Source organism: Felis catus, chromosome A3 (genome assembly GCF_018350175.1).
Source record: "Felis catus isolate Fca126 chromosome A3, F.catus_Fca126_mat1.0, whole genome shotgun sequence".
Taxonomy (NCBI): Eukaryota; Metazoa; Chordata; class Mammalia; order Carnivora; family Felidae; genus Felis; species Felis catus.
The window spans coordinates 67846971-67861537 of NC_058370.1; the positions used below are offsets into that span (position 1 = coordinate 67846971).

Genomic DNA, 14567 nt, shown 5'->3' on the forward strand with positions numbered 1-14567 from the left:
TAGTCACAGGAGGTGCAGAGAGCATAGAATTAGGGGAGTGGGAGTGGTAAGGGGGGTGCCAATTAATATATCTGTCTCTTACCTTCCCGTGTTACCAATTTTTAGAGAAAGCTTGCTTGTTTTCATGCTGTCATCTGCACATTGGTTGCCCTCTCCCCACTTGTGTCATCCTCCTGCCATTCATTCCCTCCAACTCTCAACAATTCACTTCCAGATGTGAAATATTTTAGTTCAAGAAGGACCGTACACTTAGTAGACCGAGGTGGTTTGTGATTTACCTTCCCAGTCCGAAGAAATTTGGAGAGTAACCATTACCAAAGCCCTAGAGTGCCCCCTGCTGGAAACTACTGAGATAGATAACCTGATTTCCCTCTATCTTCTATTCATTTGTTCATGAATTTGACAAATATCCTTTGAGCCTTAAATGTGCCAGACATTGTGCTAAGGACAGATATGATACCTCTTTGCACAGAGATCAAAGTCTAAAGGGGGAGTGTGTGATTAAACACTGTAGAGTATTTAGAGTTTTAAAAAGCCAGGAAAAACGTGCCAGAAAACTTGAAGGGAAAAATGCTCTTCTTTATCTTTTACCAATTTTTTAGGAAAGCAGGTAGAAAATGTTTGTTTCTAACATTTTTGGAATACTACTAGGTCTTCAATGTGAGTAATCTCGAGTGCAAAAGTTCCAAAAGAATTTTTTCCTTTAAAATGTGAATATCAGGGGCACCTGGGCACTCAGTCGGTTAAGTGTCCAACTCTTGGTTTTGGCTCAGGTCATGATCTCACGTTTGGTAAGATCGAGCCCTGCGTCAGGCTCTTTGCTGACAGTGCAGATCCTGCTTGGGATTTCCTCTCTCCCTCTCTCTCTGCCCCTCCCCTGCTCACTCACGTTCTTTCTCTCTTTCAAAAGAAACTTAAAAAAATCTGACAGATTAAAAAAATAAAATGTGACTATCAAATTAGACCATCTCCAATATCATTTCCAGTCTGAAAGTATAGAATTCACGGTCCCTTCGTTATCAAAATTGTAGTAACTAAATAAAAATAGTGGATTTATAATTGAAGAGCATTTTGCAAAGTAATCATATGCAGCCAGCACTTCTGTACAGCTATAGTATACCATGGCTCTCATGCTCCACGTGTGCCCACTGGTTTGTTTAATCCTCTGAACAATCCTGTAAGGTTCATGTTATGATCACCAACATCATAACTCCCATTAAAAAAAATTTTTTTAATGTTCATTCATCTTTGAGAGACAGAGACAGAGCATGAGCGGGGAAGGGATAGAGAGAGGGAGACACAGAATCCAAAGCAGACTCCAGGCTCCAAGCTGTCAGCACAGAGCCCAACGCGGGGCTTAAACTCACGAACTGCAAGATCATGACCTGAGCCAAAGTCAGACGTCAACCGACTGAGACACCCAGGCGCCCCTCATCACTCCCGTGTTTAGATAAGGAAACAGGCTCAGACAGACCAAGTAACTTGCCTAGGATTACAGTTATTAATTAGCAGAGTTGGGATTGGGCTGTGCACAATCTGGGTCCAGTGTTTGTGTTCTTAGCCACCGTGCCATAAAGGACCTAAGAGTGCCTGAATTAAGTTTAAATAAGTTTACTGCCTCCTTGCTGCAGACTGCAGACTAGAAAGGGTAATGGATTATGGAATCTCCCCTGGGTGTGTATGTGTGAATAAAGTTCTCACTTGCCTGCAGTGATCTGGGTAGCTTAGAGCACCTCAGAGGCCGTGGCTGTCCTGCGCTACATGTAAGTGGTGGAGATGGCTAATGAGCAGCTGTTGGTTAATTGATTGATGACTTCTCAAGGCCTTTTACAGCCTTAGAATTCTATTAGTTTCTCTACAAGGAACAGGTTGTAAGGCGTGAAAGGCAATTTATCTTTTAAGAATTAAGTGGAATCCTTTAAACCCTTGTTTTTGTGCCTAGAGCTATATTCTGATGGAAGTGTTCTTTCTTGAGGTATGTCAGTGGTAAAGTAATTTAATCTGGCTTTTCAAATAACTGTCATCTCATACATTTATTTAAGTAAAGACAGCTGCGCTGGATATGTAGGTGCTGTGGACGACACAACAGAATCACACAACTTTGTAGAGTTACTACAGTGATTGCACTGAAAATATATATATTTTTAAATCTATGGTAACACGTGCACACACACACACATACATACATGTTACACGGCCCCACTTAAAATCGTTGCGTATATCCAATATCCCTGGGTCTGGCACAGAGCCTGGCCTAGCAGAGGCTAGATGCTCAATACATGGCAAATGGAATTAAGTGGAAACAAATATTAGATTGAAGTACTGAAAGCAAATATGCCTATCTCTACACCGTACATCCATTCCAGGCAAAGCTTTTGGAGGGTGAGCGAGAATTACCCTAGTAAAGAATAATCCATTCTACTGAAAAAAGAATTCTTGGCCTAGAGTAGTTTCCAAAATGTAATGCAATTTTTGTAAACTTTACTTTAAAAAGTTAGAAATTTTAATGATGTGATCCAATTTGGGCTGAAGTTTACCTTTGCATTATCTATCAAGAAACAGTGGTGAGAAAATGAATAAGTTAAGAATTATTGTAAGAGCTTATTCAGTCTACTTAAGGGAAAGAGTTTTTTTTTTTAAACACATTCCATGTATATTATAGCCAAATAATGATGCTTAATATAAATATTAGGCATATGTAATTAAAGAAACTTAATATGCTTTTAATTAAAAACACTTTAGGAGTTAATATATCATATATATAGTAATGAGTTTGTACTTCTTTTAAAGCTAGTAGTTATAAAATGCAGATAGATTTCCCCTAGTTGGTGCAAAATTGTGAATTTTGATGGTATGTTGTTTAAATGGAATTTATGCCACTTTCATTATAGTGCTAACAGAATTGTTTATTAAGGAGAGGGATGGATACTTCTTATGCTTAGGAGAAATGTTCAATGGCCATTGAAATCCTTTGATCATTTGCTTTTTTCTTCAAGGTCCTGATCATCCCCATTGCTTGTCATACAAACTAGAACTTGGATCAGACCAAGAAATTCCCTCTGATTGGTATCCATTTGCTACTGTTCAGTTTGGAATGCTTGACACCTGTGCCTCAGGGACAGAGGTCAGGTCTCTGGGTGTGGAGAGTGATTTCCAGCCACAGAAACATGTTCATCAGAGAGCTTGCTACAACATTCAGGTATATCCCAAAGCTCTTTGGTTGAAGTTGAAGCTTCTGGAGCTGTGGCCTAATTTGGCATTAGATATTTGTTTTGCCCTTTTGAGTGACTGTGTATATGTATATGTATTTGTGTTTATGTGACCTAGAAAAGAGCCCCGTCCTGGAAACCTGATGGTCACCAGTAAGCCAAGTTTCTCTCAGTTCTAGAAAATGTCAGGAGCTTGAGCACCAGTGCCACTTAATTCAGCACTCGATGAAAAACAGGGAGTTAAAAACAAATTCACATTCCAGAAGCATCTTTGTAATAAAAATTATGTTAGAATAACATTTCTCAAGATGTGTTCTATGGAACACACATAGTGATCCAAGAGAAAAGTAAGTTGGGGAATGCTATACACTAAATTAATGCTAAGTGAAGGCTCTGAGAAGTCCTGCAATAAAGAAACTTGTTAGACTTAACTCAGTTTCTCCCAACTCATTGCTTATTGAATCTTGTCTCTATGGGCATGTACATGTGGAACACCTGTCAGTATCTTCTGGAATAGTATTCTGTGGAGCACCCTTTGGGAAATACTGAGTTATTCTACCAATGTTAAGTGTTTACCATCAGCTCTTCTGCATTTTTATGCCAGATGAGTTAAAGAGTGACATACGCTTGCATCTGTTTTTCTTTCTTTCTTTCTTTCTTTCTTTCTTTCTTTCTTTCTTTCTTTCTTTCTTTCTTTCTTTCTTTCTTTCTTTCTTTCTTTTTTCTTTCTTTCTTTCTTTCTTTCTTTCTTTCTTTCTTTCTTTCTTTCCTTGCACCTATTTCTAAACTTGCCTTTCCTTTTCATCTTCAAAGTTAGTAAATAATAGAGGTAACTTCTGTCACATATTTCCCCCAGTGTCTTGAAATGGTGTGATTATATAAGACATCATCAACACCAATGGGTGGGTTTATGATATACTAATAGAATTCAGGGTTTTTTCTTTATTTTGGACCATCTGTTTATAAGCCTATATGTTTGGGACCAGTGATTTTTTTTTTTTCTATTGATAAAATTAATTATGGGTGAGTACCATTGTGTGCAGCCCCTTTGGGATGGAAGGACTTAGTCCCTCAGCAGCTGGGAATTGCCCTGCTGAAGAAAGCTGCCTTGGCCTGGGTCACACCCCCTTCCTGGTGGATGCAGGTGTATTAAGACCCTCTTGCCTCAGCTTGGGTTAACTCTGCAGCCCTCCTAGCTCCAGCTCACCTGGCTAGAGCCTTTATGGTGACTGCATTACAGCCCGACTTCTTTCTGTCTGCTTCCTTCCCTCCCTTTCCTCCCCCAACAGACATTGACCCCGACAGTATTCCCCAGTACACTTTCCACATGCCGGTCTCCATCTCAGAGTCTGCTTCTTGGAGAACCTGACCTGTCACACTAGGTGTATCAGCACTAGGTGTGACTGAAATGTGGGTCAAATACAATGGAGAATTCATTGATCCCTATTTTCCTATGTATGGGTCCTTCCAGTTTCCTATTGTTTTAGAGGACAGCCCAAAATTATATAACAGAGTCCCTGCTGCTTTAGTAGTATTTACTAATTGATCCACACTTGGTGACAGGCGGTTTCAAAATGTCACCTTCTGTTTAATAAGTATTTGAGCAATTTCAAAGTGCCAGGTACCACTCTAGATGCTGAAGACACAAAAGTGAACAAGACACAGGTCCCTGACCTCGTGAAGCATACCTTCTAGTTGGGGAACAAAACATAGTTTGTAAACAAATAAATAGTTTCACATAGTGACAGATTCTAAGAAGAGAATAAAATAGGGGACTAAGATAGAGAATGATGGAGGGCTTCCTTATCTCAGGTGGTCCAGGAGGGCCTCTCTGTGAAGCAGTAACACATGAGATGAAATGAAAAAGATGAGGGACAGGTGGATGGTTCTGTCCATCTGGTTTACTAGTTTGTAAAGTAGTTCATTTTAATTAGAAGATTTTGGGTGAGTTATAAATTTCAAGGGGGCCAAAGGCTCCATATATGATACTTGGGGGTATAGTTGTTCACACATCTATCCAGGACTCTAAATGTCTTATGAGTGTATGTATTCTGTGTACTTTTCTAAACCCTATGTCTGACTTAGAAGGGAGGAGAGTTTCAGTCCTCTACAAGATCTGACCCTAGAGGGAAGGATTTGCAAAGCTCAAGAGGAGAACAGGCTGCCTCACTCGGGGCTAGCATGACACCGTGGAGGCACTGTGTGTCCAAAGGATGAGGTGGCTGCGGTCCTTGCCACATGCATGAAGTAGGACTGAACAGTGTTAGTTCTGTGTTTGTTAATGCTGCCATGTTTCACTTTCGCATACAGGTTGAAATAGAAAAGAAGAGGATTAAAATCGATGGAGAAGACCCAGATAAAGCTGGTGACTGCGTAACTCAGTAGAAGTGGCAAGAGTAAATGATGACCCACTTTTCAAATATGCAATTGACAGAAACCATACAAAGATCTGCTCTGTGCTGTGGAAATGACTTTTTTATAGAGGGGTTCGGACAGGTCCAGTGGCCTTGTTTAGAGAAGTGGAGACCTGAAAGCAAACAATCTGTATTTTATGCTTTTGATATGTTTGTGCTGCAGGAGTTTCATCTAAAATGTGTCTATAGTTTGTGTGATGTCTTTGTTTCCCATTAAAACTCAGAGTCACTGTTACTCAATGTGTTACCAGACAACCAGCTTGGCTAAAGGGTTTTGGAGTTTTTCATTACTCAGTGGCTCACTGTTTTGCACTCTGGATCACCTGGGGGCCACATTTATTATCTTCCAGTCCCGTCTCTTCTTGCTCTTCTTAGCACCTCTACTGGAGGGTGAGGCATTCAAAGGAGACATAAAGCGAAATACTCAATTTTCCCTCTTGCTCATCTCTGGAATGTGGCTAGGTGTAGAATGAGGCTGAAACCACAGGCTAAAATGGAGATGTGGAAGGATCTGATTTTGAATAATTTATCTTCCTGTCCTCTTCCTACATTGGTGAGTAATCATCGACTGTATTTGGTACCTGTCTTTCCCCACAGCGTTATCATTTTCAAAATGTATTTGTGTTCTGGTGTGTGTTGCAAAGAAGCTATTTCTGTTGATATACATATTTTAGTACAAGTCACTAAGACATACTGCCTTTTGCTTGGAGAGATTCCTTTCAGAATGGAATGGTATTGGACACTAGTTAAAATATTTATGTATATTAGAGATGAATTTTTAAAGTTCATGAATATTGTCTCCCAAAAGTACAGGCTCTAAGAATGTATTTTTGATAAAGTATTATTTGTAATTAACATAAGCCTCTCTTGAGTAGAAGTCTAAATGATATTATGATTATTTTATGCGTGTACTGCTATCATGCTATTTATGCTAATTCTGCTTAATTTAGAGTATTTTTCTTTAAAATATGAAGAAAATGAAAGACACTAGATTATTTTACCTGAATTTTTACGAGGTGACATCTCTATTCTTCCAAGTCAGGTAAATGCTTGGTTTCTAATAAAAAACCAATAGCATTAGCAGTTCAAATTCTGTTTATAATTTTCTTTCAATATTTACAGTGAAAGGTCAGACTTAAAATCTATGAATTCCATATTCTACAGATTTTTTAGTCCGAAAAAACAATGCCCTCCATGTGGTATTATACACCTTCAATTTATATTGAATCTTAAATATGATTAGGAGGCATATTTCCCTATTTACCAGATTTCTTTTGAGTCAGAGCTGATGATATAATAATGTTCTTTCAAACAGCATTTATTTGTTGGCCCACAGACTTGATGTCATATGTTTTATTTAATATTGTACTACATTCATTTTAATCTGTTCAAAACAGATTAAAAACAAACACTTCTGATAATCTGTATCAATCAGCGGATTTTATTGCTCATCATTATTTTAAAAACAGAGAATGCAAAAGTTGACTGTTAAAATGAATTGGTATTGTTCTTTTAAACTTCGCTTGATACAGTGCGCATAATGTCATATGTTGGAGACTCACTGTTGATTGCATGGGAGGGGAAATTTGTGTGTGTGTCACTAGAAAAAAAATTCCACTATCTTTCCCCATCATCTGGTGTGACACATTCTGGAGTGACTGCAGTCATGCTCAGAACAAATATGGAGGCAGGCTGGACCTGATGCTGTTCCATGATCCCAGGGAAGTCAGCTGGGTTAATTACTGCCATTCCTTTTAAATCTGTTTTATGGCATCCTGCCCGTAAAGAACTCAGAGTCTGATTCAGATGAACTTAATGAATATTTACACTTCCAAATAATTTCAGCAAAGTGTTCAATTAATCACCTCTCATGCTTCACAGGTTGCCCAGTATTTGTGGGTACCTCACTGCTGGGGTCATTTACCCACCAGCCACCCAGCCTTTGGAGCATCTCAAGATTCAGTGTTGAAAACGCAGTAACAAAAAGGCTGACTAAAGCTCAAATTGGTTTCTGCAGCAATGCAAAGGTTGATAGCATTAACAGCAGGGTGCTACAGCATAATTGTTAATTTGCACATCTATTAGGATCTTTAAATATTCATTACTTAGCGTTAAATTAACATTCTGTGAAGGGAGGAGAGGCTTTTTAATACAATTCTTCTGACCTCAGAAATGGCAGAAGGTCAAATGTGACCATGGTGCTCTAAGTGAAAAATCAGGTGGAATTCATTTAGACTTACAAATTAAGAAGTGAAATTTCCTTTGTCAGAAACTAAATGATAATCTTCAAAACAACAACAACCCCCCTGCTTTTAAGGTTGGGGAGGGAGGAAGGATGTGTGCGAAGGAGGAAATCCTTTCTAGCGTTTTAATTTAGGTCATTTAGATCAACCCTTTATGAGTTTGACCATTTGGGGATCAGTTGTTTGATGGATACAATGGCAGAGTTCCAAGGGGTTGACCAGTATGAGACTAGATGTTCTGCTCTGGTTGCCTTACCAGTCAAAGGATCATACTAACCGTGTAAATGAATTCATGGCTTGATGGTTACCTGATCATTTGTACAGGTCTGAATTTAAGTACATGTCCTTTTTCTATGAGAATAAAAATAGTTGATCCATTAAAAATGTATGAAAATAATTACTTTGCAGCACATAAATAAAGGCTAGCATTTTGACCTGATTTATATATTGGGACAGTTTTAGGGTTTTAGTTTCCTCCATTCTGGAACTGTATTTATGATACAGCTCTTTTTCTTATAAATTCAGTTAGAAGGTCTTCCTTAACAATAAGTATTACTATATCTTACTCAAAATATGATTTTATGTCATAGCAATACAAATATAAAACAGGTTGAGCCTTAATAATCATGTAACAAAATATTTTGTAGATTGCATATTGATTTTTTAAAATTAAAGATGTATTTCAAATGGTTCTTGCTGTGCAATGGACTTATATCTGTTTTTGCAAGGTCTGGGACTGTTTTTTTTTTTTTTGTATGAAATCAATTTCAAGGATCTTAAACAGTTGACTCTCTGTCAGGCAAATGTGTACTGCTTCATTATTAAAGAGTCACTGAACACAGAATCTTGGCACATTCTGGAAAAATAACACCATCAAACTACAATCTGTGATGTGAAAGGATGATTTTTAAAAGAGGGTATAGTCATTACTCTCATAAAAAAATATACATATATATATATATATATATATATATATATATATATATATGGATGGACATGCCCAAGTTTTAAGTTAGCTCATTACATTAAGTAATGAGGGAACTGGTAAGATGTTACATCTGGTTCCAAGGAAAATTCAAAGAGCAGAGACACAGGCAATAAGGATTCTGAAATCCGCTTATAAATAGATGCAAAATGGACCTATCAATAGGGCAATAATCAACAATCAATTTACCTACAAGTAATTTGCATTTTTAAAAATTTAATTGTCTTTAATATTTATTTATTTTTGAGAGGGGAGGGGAGGTTCAGAGGGAGAGGGAGAAACAGAATCCGAGGCAGGCTCCAGGCTCTGAGCTGTCAGTACAGAGCCTAGCGTGGGGCTGGAACTCATGGACCACGAGATCATGACCTGTGCTGAAGTAGGACACTTAACCCACTGAGCCACCCAGGTGCCCCTAATTTGCATTTGTATGGACAAGGATCATGGACATTAATACCAGTTTTCTAAAATTTACAGAGTTGGACAATAACTCAAAGAAAATGAAAGATGTTGATAACCTGGATAAATGAGCTAATAGGGCACCTGCTGTTGAAAGAAAGCTTTACCTAGTGGCTCCTGGGTGGTTAAGTCCATTGGGTGTCTGACTTCAGCTCAGGTTGTGATCTTGGGGTCAGTGAGTTCAAGCCCAGGTCATTATCTGTGCTGACAGCTCGGAGCCTGAAGCCTGTTCAGATTCCGTGTCTTATTCTCTCTCTGCCCCTCCCCCACTCACACTCTGTCTCTCAAAAATGAGTAAGTCTTAAAAAAAAAAAAGTCTCTCCTAATTTTTCCTGACACCAATACAAACTTTGTCCACAGGAGAATTTTAAGGAATTTTCAAACTTTGGCAACTACTATTATAGAAATGATACTCATTTAAAGCAATCTATTTTCAGTTTCATAAATGATTTTTATGCAACTGTACAGAATATATTTCAGATAAGGTGTGTGTTGGGTGGGAGGCCATAAAAGATATGAAGATACATCAGTTCTAATAAAAACCAACCTAACGACCTCTCTGCTTGCCCTTTTTATAAGAAAGCTGCCATGTGTTGAAATTCAATTTTTATCTAGCTATAGAAGTTAAATTTCAAAACTGCATCAGGAAATAAACCTCATAGTGGCCAGATCATTAAGCACTGTTTTAGCCACTACTGGAATGAGCAGGGTTTGGCTCGTTCTGCAGGAACAACAAAAGAATCAAATAGCATAAGCTGATTATATTTCTAATAAAATCCCTCAAATTCACATCAATCAGTTCTTTCCTGTTTTATATCAACTCCACCTAGACTACCCAGCCCCCTTTGTGTGTAGACACACCATGATTCCACTAGATTTTGCTATGTCTCTCTCAGCCCCTCTTAGTGCTCTTATCCAGGGTCCTAAAGCACAGGACTGGGTGTATTTGATTGAACCATATGAAATGGGCAATATTTACCCATTCTTAATGGCAATTTCATAAGGTTCAACCTCATTCCCTGCATATTTTCCCAGTTTATATGGAACAAAAGGTTTATCTGATTATAATTGCATTAGTACGTTCCTGCTTAGAACTAGCATCTAAATATGAATTTGTACATTAATTTTTAAAGCAAGACAGGATTGCAAGTCAGAAAGCAAATCGCTGAGTTACAGAGAATACCTTAGATAAAAGCTGCAGGTAATATTTTGCCTTTAAAATCGGATTCTGTCTGTAAGGAAAAGGAAAACAGATTAGACTCGTTGCTTCATGTTTTAGATTAAAGTTCATTTCTCAGAGATTTCCCGGGGATGAAATGCAAATCACCATTAACTTCTGGGGTTGCAACTTTCCCCTCATCTTCCCCTCCTCTATCTGCTCCAGAACAGCCTGACAAACCTCAGGTGGGAGGACAGTATATTTAAATAATATGATTGTGTTTGTCGACATTTCCCTGAAAAGCCCATTTTGTGCTGCCCAGAATTGTGAATTCCACGTAATGAAATTTGCCATATACTTTTGAAACAGAAGAGGGCGCTCGCAGGCAAGCTGCTGCTACCCAGAGTTCGAGCTTTTGAGTTTGGTGGTGCTTGTATTATGATTAATAAAAGATCTTGGGGGCATTTTGTAAAGCATTTCAAGCCATTGTGAGTCCAGTGGAGTATAATTAAAATTAATGCAGTAGACAAACACTTTAAGTATTCTTAATGCCCTGTCTAAAAATGCTGTTGAATACAATTTTACACATCCCAGAGATTTAAATACCATGCTTATATCTAAATATTTTTGAGTACTACAGAGACAAAAAAAATATAGCGCCTTGCTTCTCAACAGATTTCAAACAATTTTTGTTTAACTTAATAAACTCTAAATCTTCTTCCTTTAAAATATTTTAAAAATATTACAGTGGGTCCATCCTGTTTGACTTCTGAGCTTTCAGTTGCCATGTATCAAGTTGGGTGTGGTCTGTAAAAAGCTCTAGTGCAGGATTGTACTTTTAGCTTCTTAGGTAAGCAAATGTATGCTTTCAGGAGGCTATACCATACTGTCTTGACTCAAGGATAAGCCTTCACCCCGTATAGTCCTCAGAGACTACTAATGAGCATTGTCTCTTTAAGACAGGCACTGTCTTCCAGAAATCTTTCTGGGTGGATGTTGTAATTTTCTTATAAAGCCTGTTAGAACAATATTTTTCCACGAGTAAGTGTATGAATGTGGCTAAACACATCAGGCATTCCCTAAGGTGTCTTCCACACTCTGAAGTACAAAAGGCTTGCTTGACATCGGCTGCTTTAAGTGTTCACTTTGAATCACCTCAAAATGCTATGAGACCATTGTTCTAATTAGTTGTCTTGCTGACTCTAATGTTTATTGTGTGCTTACTGTGTGCTTGCATTTTTCTAGGCACTGGGGATACGCAATCACCAAACAGCAAATTCCTCTTCTTGTGGAAGATATTTAATAATGGGGAAGTTGGACAGTACACGGATACCGTGTTGTGATTATTGCTGTGCAGGGGGTGGAAAAAAGCAACAGAATGGCAGAAAATTGAAACCCATTTTAGATAGGTTGGCCCCAGAAGTCCTCGCTGATGAGATGACATTCTAGCAGAGACCTGAAAGAAGTGAGAAAGCAAGTGACCAAGATCTCCCAGAGGAGGGTGTGTCCAGCAGAAGGAAATGCTTTTGCAGAGGCACTGAAGTCTGAGTGTGCTTAGCCTATCGGAGAAACACCAAGGAGGGCAGATGGCTGCTGGGTGGTGGGAGCAGATGAATGGGAGGGTGGCTGGGGGAGAGATCAGAGAGGTTGTGGGTGGGTGAGGGAAGCAGATCACATAGGGCGTAGTCTTTGGGAAGGACTTGGATTTTATTCTGAGTGAGACGGGAGCCATTAGAAGGTTTGTGCAGATGAGTGACATGAACTGAATTACATGTTATGATGAGTCTGTGGACATAAAAGTGGGTAATGGCAGAAGCAGTGCGTGGTTAGGAGGCTATTGCAATAATCCAGGTGAGAGGCAATGGTACCTGGGAGTGGTAATGGGGGGTGAAATATGGTTGGACTCAGGACATGTCTGAAATACAGAGCTAGTAGTGTGTGCTGATGGATTGGATTGGGCTCCCAGTGTGGTGGAAAGAAGGAAACAAAACTGACTCCCAGACTTTTGGCCTGAGCAACTAAAAACGGGAGCTGTCTTTTATGGAGAAGAGAAAGAGTTATAGGAGAAAGTTTGGGGAGAAAGATCAGAAATGCAGGTTGAATGTGTTGACCTTGAGAGGCCTATCAGACATCCAGGTAGATACACCAGGCAGGAAAGAGGGTTGAGCCAGAGATGGGATGTTTAGAGACCCTGGCACTAAAAGCTGTAAGACTGGATGAGATTGCCTACGAGTGAGTGTAAAAAGTAGAAGCGGTCTAGGTACTGAGTCTTTGGACTGTAACATTAGGGGTCAGGAAAACGAGGATGATCCAGTAAAGGAGATGGAGGAAGAGTACCTCACTGGAATAAGTGTAATCAGCTACCTGAAATGCTGCTGACCGTATAAGCCGAGGACTAAGAATTGGTCTTTGAATTTAGCAACGTGGAAATCATCGGTGACGTTGGCAGACAACTCAAGTAGGAGTAGAGACCGTGAGTAGATGGCTTTTTTGAGGAGCTTTGCTGTAAATAAGAACATTGGGACAGTAGCTGGTGAGGATGAGATCTGTTTAACACCCTTTCGCCTTGAGACCAAAGTCCATCCTCTTTGTCCTGTTTTCGTAAATCTGATTGATGTTGACTCTTACTAAAATTTCACTTCTCTTCCTCATTGTCAATACTTCTAGGAAGTGATTCCTTGTCATCTTTCAGTCCATGTCGTCTGAATCTTGCATTGTTTCTATCAGGTGCTTTGGATGTGCCCGCTTGCATTCTTCAGAGTTTCCATTAACTGTACTTGTGGTGTTGGAAGCATCACAAGTTTTGAAATAAATCCAGCCATTGCTTCAATCACCTCTTATTTTGCTTTAAAATTTTTCTTGGTTAGTCTCCACCAGCCAGTGTTATTTCATGTTGGTATGGAGATCTCACTTCAGGTTTTGTTATGAAATTCAGAATGTTTATGAACTAGTTGCTAGTTTCACAGTCTTGTGAACACCCACAAATTCCTCTAGGTTCCTGCAGGATGAAAACAATGCAACTATTTATTCGGTAGTTTTTATATTTACCCAACAGTCTGTACTTTGGTTCTGTGTTACAGTCTGGTATAATAACATTCTATGTAAATAGTTGTCCAGTAACTAATACATGAATTTTAATAACACAAAAATAGCTGCAATAGGTACAATCTAGGCAATGCTAATTAAATGTTTTGTTTTCTTAATTCCTTCTTCAGTTTTAAAATAATTAATAATTAAAATAGAAGAATAGACTTCAATTTTAAAGGTATTATTACTCAAATACAATAAATATTTCATGTATAGAGCAACCAAACAAAACTTCTCAAGCAAAAATTATTACATCTGGCCATTCACACTGTATCTCTCTCTTTATTTATTTATTTGTATTTATTTTCTAAGTTTATTTATTTATTTTTAAGTAATCTCTGTACCTAATGTGGGGCTTGAATTCACAACCCTGAGTTTAAGCATTGCATTCTCTTCCTACTGCACCAGTCAGGCATCCTACTGTTTCATTCTTTTAAATTTAAAGATACAAATGGCACACAGGAGAGTCACACAGAATGACAAAAATGAAGTAACTCAAGTTTTACTTTTTCATCTTTCTGGTCATTGTTTATTGTGAATTGATAGTTTCCACCTAGGAATATGTAGTTCCAAAGGGAATGGAGACAGGAACTGAAGCAAATTTGGATGACTCTGGACCATTAGGAATTCCCCAAATGAATATGGATATCTGAGTCCCTGTATGTCCTGGGTTTAACTGTATAACTGGGGATTTTTCAGATTAACTTCTATGTTCATGAAATGGTAAGAAGTTAACATGTGCTGATTTGAAGCTTATGTGTGTGTTATTAAAACTCAACAGTGATTCCAGCTGTTGTTTAGAACACTGTACCAACGAAAAGTTGCCGGGAGCAGGGTGGGGGAATGTTGTGTCTCAGATATTGCTTAGAATTGCCAGCACGTGGCAAAAGAAAAAAGCAACCGGATTAAAAGTCATTTTCATTCTTGTATGTAAACTTTCTATAGACAATGCACACGCTATTACCTGCACCCGGGACTGACCACCTTCTCTTTAACCTTTGGTATACCCCTAGA

At 38.6% G+C, this 14567-nt stretch overlaps 2 protein-coding genes across 6 annotated transcripts in view; one reads left to right on the forward strand and one right to left on the reverse strand.

Annotated features, from left to right (window-relative positions):
- STON1 (stonin 1) overlaps positions 1-8558 on the forward strand; it is a 50851-nt gene extending 42293 nt beyond the window's left edge. For all 5 annotated transcript variants that reach the window (XM_003983974.6, XM_019827159.3, XM_019827160.3 and 2 more), the window contains exons 3-4: positions 2997-3199; positions 5520-8558. In XM_003983974.6, the coding sequence (XP_003984023.3) occupies positions 2997-3199; positions 5520-5594 (278 nt within the window). In that variant the 3' untranslated portion in view covers positions 5595-8558. The remainder of the gene's footprint in view (positions 1-2996; positions 3200-5519) is intronic.
- A 2016-nt stretch (positions 8559-10574) lies between these two features.
- LHCGR (luteinizing hormone/choriogonadotropin receptor) overlaps positions 10575-14567 on the reverse strand; it is a 119999-nt gene continuing 116006 nt past the window's right edge. Inside the window, exon 11 of the mRNA XM_023251668.2 lies at positions 10575-13464. Within this exon, the coding sequence (XP_023107436.1) occupies positions 13407-13464 (58 nt within the window). The 3' untranslated portion in view covers positions 10575-13406. The remainder of the gene's footprint in view (positions 13465-14567) is intronic.